Source organism: Bos indicus x Bos taurus, chromosome 11, assembly GCF_003369695.1.
Source record: "Bos indicus x Bos taurus breed Angus x Brahman F1 hybrid chromosome 11, Bos_hybrid_MaternalHap_v2.0, whole genome shotgun sequence".
In the NCBI taxonomy this organism is placed as follows: Eukaryota; Metazoa; Chordata; class Mammalia; order Artiodactyla; family Bovidae; genus Bos; species Bos indicus x Bos taurus.
Window position 1 is genome coordinate 2379380 of NC_040086.1, and position 6000 is coordinate 2385379.

At 54.6% G+C, this 6000-nt stretch overlaps 1 protein-coding gene across 2 annotated transcripts; it reads left to right on the top strand.

The window, feature by feature from the left end:
* Positions 1 to 1144: 1144 nt before the first annotated feature.
* On the top strand, positions 1145 to 5760 carry ITPRIPL1 (ITPRIP like 1). Of its 2 annotated transcripts, XM_027554575.1 has the most exons (3): positions 1145 to 1395; positions 1584 to 1687; positions 2531 to 5760. In XM_027554575.1, the coding sequence occupies exon 3, from the start codon at positions 2545 to 2547 to the stop codon at positions 4186 to 4188; it is 1644 nt and encodes a 547-aa protein (XP_027410376.1). In that variant the 5' UTR covers positions 1145 to 1395; positions 1584 to 1687; positions 2531 to 2544; the 3' UTR covers positions 4189 to 5760. The 2 variants fall into 2 exon arrangements, with proteins under 2 accessions (XP_027410376.1, XP_027410377.1); XM_027554576.1 differs by lacking the exon at positions 1584 to 1687.
* Positions 5761 to 6000: the final 240 nt, after the last annotated feature.

The following is a 6000-nucleotide window of genomic DNA, read 5'->3' on the forward strand; positions in this document are numbered from 1 at the left end:
TGGCATTTCTTAGCGAATCATAAGCTCGTCTGGTCTTGACACTTTGTAAAGTTCTCTTTCACCCACTCATCTCACCAGCTGAACTACCTGGTAGATTTAGGATACTTATTCCCAAGTGGCTAGTGAGTGGGTGAGTAAGGCCTCCAGCCAAGTCTTTGGGTGAGGTCCGGGCCTTTCATGAGAGCTACTTTGATAAGAGAAAGGAGTTGTGGAAAGACACCCGAGTCTGGGTGTTGGCTGGGAGTGAGGCATACTAAGGAGGTTGACAACAAACCTCAGGTGCTGTACTGACTCAGGCTAGGAGCTGGGACCCCTTGCTGCAATGCTTGCATCAACATCTCCTCTGGCAACAGAATACAAAGAAACTGTAAGTGACTAAAAATAACTACATGCATGTTGCAGTTGGGACAAATTACAAACAGCAAGACACAAAAAGACCAACAACCCAGCTGCCACTTCCGAGGTTCCCCAGCAAGTGCAGTGTCCTGGGCATGATTCCTGCACATGGTGCCACCAAGGGGATGGGGCAGACCACCGGGCCACTACTCTCCCCAGAGCCCTGGACCTGCCCCTACCCTCATCCATTTAAAGAACCAGCTTGCCGCCACCCGCGCCGCTACCCGCTACCCCCATGGAAGGAGTAAGGGAACCTGTTACTTTTCTCTCTTCTGCTGCAGCAGAAGTCCCAATACAGCCTTGCCTAAATTTCTCATCTGGCCTCATCAATTTCTATTGATTAGAGTTCAAGGACCCAGGTTGGTAGCTACCATTTTGCGCAGAGCCAGCCGCAAGTGGAAATGCCAGACCCGCCCACCTTTCTTGCTTATGCCACCATCATCCTTACTGTAAGCATATTCTAAATTCCCATCAAGTATATTCTCCATTGAACCCCGCTGAGTGGGGTTGACAGCCGGCCCTGCAGTGCCCCCTGGCGCCACCTTAGGGAGGCTGACCGTCCAAGACGTGAGTGCCCCTCAGCAGAGAGTCTGGGGCCACAGCCCCTCCGCAGGGCCTGAGGAGCGGAGGCGGCGGACACAAAGCTCCGGTTTCGACGGCAAGGAGGATCCCTGGGCCCCACTCCCGCCGCAAGGTCGCTGGGCGGCCAGCCACTGGGTGGGCGGGGCTGGGCGGGGCTGGGCGGAGCCTGGACGGCGGGAGCGCCTAGTCGGGCTGGCGCCCTCGGAGCCGCCCGGGGCACGCTGGGGTCTCGAGGCCTGCGGCTCACGGGCGATCGGACACTCGGGCGAACACGATGCGCTCCCCGGGAGAGGGCAGCGGGACCACTCCTGCGGGCGGACTCGGCGAGGAACCCGGCGCCCCCGCCGCGCGGGGAAGAGGGCGGGGACCATCAGGCCGCGCGGGCTCTTTAAGACCGTATCCGTGCTAACACCGACTGTGAGTAACCTGGCCCCGGGTCCCTGGAGAAACCGTGAGTTGGCTTGGAAAAAATAGACGGATGAGAGTTCAGATCTCTGGGCGTGGAATTTGGGGAAGTTATGAATGGCGGCCCGGGGCGGGGAAGGGGTGTGGGTGGTGGTGTACGACTTTGATCCAGACCCCAGGTACCTTGTAAATGTTAACAGGGCTCCTGGAGAGGGCGGTGAGACTAAGCAAGGACAAGTTCCAAAGGGAGGAGAGCCCACCACCTGGCTTCAGGGCCCACACGTTGTAGTCCTTCATGATCTCGGTAAGGCCTATAGCTTGTGAACAGGTGGGGTGGATTCAAGATCCAGGAAGCTTTAGGCCACTGCGGTGGGTGGAGAGCCAGAGGAATCCACCACTGTGGGCTCTTAGGAGGCCTAGGGCTTCTGGTTCTTCAGGAAGTTTCCTGGGCTGAGAGATGTAGCTGCGCCTGCCTTTGGGCCTGGCTCACCAATGGGGCATCCCGCAGCCCCCTAAGGATCTCAGAGAGCACAAGGGCAGGGCTGGAGAGGTGACTGGTGGCTCTGTGTCTCCTTGGCTCCCACTGGGGTTTGGTCTACCGGGCACTGGGGAAGAGGAGAGGCTGAGTGGTCTGATGACACAGGGTGTGCCGAATGAGGATTGTGAAGTCACAGAGGAAGTGGGGTGCTACAGCCGGGCCTGGGGCTGACCTGGGGCAAGAGGAGAAAAGGTGTTGCTCAGGCAGACCTGTGGAAGGGAGCCTCTGGGATCAGCGGGGCACACCTGGTGCCCACAGTGGACTGATGAGTCGGGTGAGGCCACCCTGGCCCAAGGGTCCCCCGCCCCCTCCTCCTCAGGAACGCAGACAGTTCTGTGGTCCACATTCTGGAAACCTTAAACACCACCCACACCATGTGGAAGGAAAGCAGTTGAGACTGGGTGGCACATCTGGTTGCTCCCCTTTCCCCCCCCAGACTCCTCCCGGGCTCACCGCCCTTGCTCTGCCTAGCCCCAGCTCTGTGAGCTTTCTGTTCCTCCTGAGTAGCTGGCCTCCAGGACTTGGGGTTCCGGGACTCCGGGGAGTGTGCGCCGGAGAGCAGAGGCGTCCTGAAGAGCACCACTGACTCCCACCCTCCTACTTCTCCAGATGCAGGGGCCTCCATGGCTGTGATAAGCCTTCTGTTCTTGGCAGTGATGTACGTTGTCCACCACCCCTTGCTGGTCAGTGACCGGATGGACTTGGACACACTAGCCAGAAGCCGGCAGCTGGAAAAGCGGATGAGCGAGGAGATGCGCCAGTTGGAGCTGGAGTTTGAAGAGAGGAAGCGAGCAGCAGAGGAGAAGCAGAAGGCGGAGAACTTCTGGAGAGGGGACACCTCCGGTGACCAGCTAGTGCTGGGGAAGAAGGACAGGGGGTGGCCGTTCCAGGTGGACGGCCAGGAGGGCCCCCTGGGCTGGATGCTAGGAAATCTGTGGAATGCTGGCCTCTTTTGCATTTTTCTCATTTTTGAGCTCCTGCGACAGAACATGCAGCACGAGCCAGCCTTTGATTCCAGCAGCGACGACGATGAGGAGGAGGTCCGGGTGGTGCCCATCACCTCCTACAATTGGCTCACTGACTTCCCCTCCAGGGAGGCCCTGGAGTCCTTCCACAAACACCATGTCCAGAACGTCACCCGGGACCTGCCCTGCACCTGCGAGTTTGTGGAGAGCTTTGTGGATGACCTCATCGAGGCCTGTCGGGTGCTCAGCCGCCGAGAGGCTCACCCACAGCTGGAGGACTGCCTGGGCATCGGGGCGGCTTTCGAGAAATGGGGAACCCTTCATGAGACCCAGAAGTTTGACATCCTGGTGCCCATCATCCCCCCACAGGGCACAATGTTTGTGCTGGAGATGAGGGATCCGGCCCTCGGCCGCCGCTGTGGCTGCGTGCTGGTGGAGTCAGAATGCGTGTGCAAGCGCGAGAAGCTGCTGGGGGACGTGCTGTGCCTGGTGCACCACCACAGGGACCACTCGGCCCTTGTGGGTAAGTCTAACAGCTCCATCAAGGCGGCGCTCTGCACCGGCTCCCACCTGGATGTGTACAAGACTGTACAATGGTTCCGGAACATGGTGGGCAATGCCTGGGCCCTCGTGGCCCACAAGTATGACTTCAAGCTCAGCTTGCCACTGTCCACCACCTGCTGCAAGCTCAGGCTGGACTACCGCTCGGGCCGCTTCCTCTCCATCCGCCTGGTCCTGGGGGTGCAACGGGAAGACACCTTGGTCTACCTGGTGAGTCAGGCCCCTGACCAGGAACAGGTCACCAGTGTGGACTGGCCCGAGTCCTTTGCAGCCTGTGAGCACCTGTTCCTCAAGCTGGTCGGGCGTTTTGCTCCCGAGAACACCTGTCACCTCAAGTGCCTCCAGATCATTTTGAGTCTCCGGGACCTTCAGAGTTTACCCCAGGGAGCGTCCCGCCCCATCCTCACCTCTTACCACTTCAAGACAGCCCTCATGCACCTGTTACTGCGGCTCCCCCTCACAGACTGGCAACACGACATGCTCTCCCAGCGACTCCAGGACATCCTCTGGTTCCTGGGCCGAGGCCTCCAGCAGAGGTCTCTCCATCACTTCCTCATCGGTAACACCTTCCTGCCCCTGACCATCCCGATTCCCAAGACATTTCGGAATGCTGAGCCCGTCAATCTCTTCCAACACCTGGTGCTAAACCCCATGGCACATTCACAGGCGGTGGAAGAGTTCCACAACCTTCTGGCCCAGGTGAAAGCTCTGCCCTGTTCCTCGCTGGCCGGGGCACGTTGACTTGTATTCAGGCCATTAAAAAGGGGGAGACGGTATTTCTGATTCCTCAGGCAGCAAAAAGAGTTTTATTTCTCAGACACATCAGCAGTATATGTGACCTTCACCTTGCCAGTAGGGAGTTATGATCGATTAAGACACTTAAGTATACATGAAGCGGTTATGAGGAGGGGTCCAGCCTGCAGGGGCTAATCTAGGGTGGATCTTTGAAGTTTTCTTCTCCTGACTTAACTTTCATCATGACCCAAAGAAGGCCCAGGGAAATGGATGTTATGGGATTGCCTTGCTGCTGAAGAGTTGAGATCTGGAGGGGACCTGTGAAGTTGGGGTGTGTAGCAACACTGGAAGTGAAAGAACCAGAGAATACCTCCATTCCAGCTTATTCTGTGTGTGTGTGAATGACTCCACACACATCCCTTGTAAACTGGCTTCCTTACTGAACTCAGCCCAATTCACAGCCAAGCTGGTAGCACCCCATTTTACCCCAAATACTGTTATGGCAGCTTCTCGTTATTTTAGGATCAGAGTTTTCAGACCTTCATTATTTGAAGATGTTTATTTGCCATTTTCTTCATTTAGCCCTTTCTTCATGTTATGTGAAATATAATATAGCTGTTTTATGCATCTGAAAAAAACTCCAATGCTACCCAAATAACTTATTAGCATTGATTCACAAACAAATATTAAGTTGACAATGGCCTGTCCCATAATTGAGATGATGTGTATTCTAAAGTTAATGACATTGCCAACATCCGATGGCCAACTTCAGGCCTGGAAACATCAAAAAACCCTTAAGGACAGTCTCTTGGGAGGCTTGGAGATGAACAATTACTGTTTCTGAGGGGAGTCACTTATTTGTTAAATGGAAAGAAGGTTTAGCTACCACATGTAGCTGTGCTTCTTTTCAGTCTGGTAATGCCTTTGTATTCTGTCTTCAAAGATGACAAGGTATTATTTGAACTATGTTTGTGGGTTTGCAAAGTGGGGTCATTGCAATCCAGGCCCATTGCCAGGGCTGGACAGGAAGGGGCTCTGAAGCTGATCAGCTCTAACAAAGCCATGATTCCGGAGATGTGATTGGTATATTTCCCCGTCTTTCAAAACCCTGGGTATCCTGGGGAGGAGCATTAAGAAATGTGAGACTCTAGCTGTGGGTGTGGTTGTTTTGGAAATACCAGTGCTATTCCTAGCCAGCACGCCAGCACTGCCAGAACCGGGCCCCACGTTTACCTTGACCTTGGGTGGGGGGAGCTCTGGGAGGGTTAGATGCTGGCCACAGAGGCTTTGGTTATAGAATCCACACCCTCCCTTCCACAGAAATGAATGACAAGGGTCCCAGATGCTGATGCCAGCCAATATTTAGGGCCCCCACTGCTGCACAATAGCTGCTAGGTTCTGACGTTGTCTGTAGGTATCGGCCAGGTGCTGCTTTCAAGTTCAGATGCAGTGATGCTGGTTCTCTGCTGGTGGGATTCTGGTGTTTTAAAAACATCTATACGCTTTTGTTTAGAAAGTAATTTGCTGATGTTTTACTTCCAAATCAATAAAGGAGACTATTTTCTGTATCAACTGGAATCTGGTGCAGTAGCACACAGCAGATCAGCCTGTTTCTTTCATCCAGGGCCTCCTGGTCTTTCTCAGTGTATGTTGAGCCAGTCTGCCCTGTGGTTTCCCATCAGCGTGGCCAGTAGCCAGTAAAAAATAATTCAGAATCTTAAGGAACACCCAAGTTATATACTTTCAGGATGCCCACACCAAAATATTCAGCCACACTGAAAGGTCTTAATGTCTACAAGCAATATATATAAACACCAT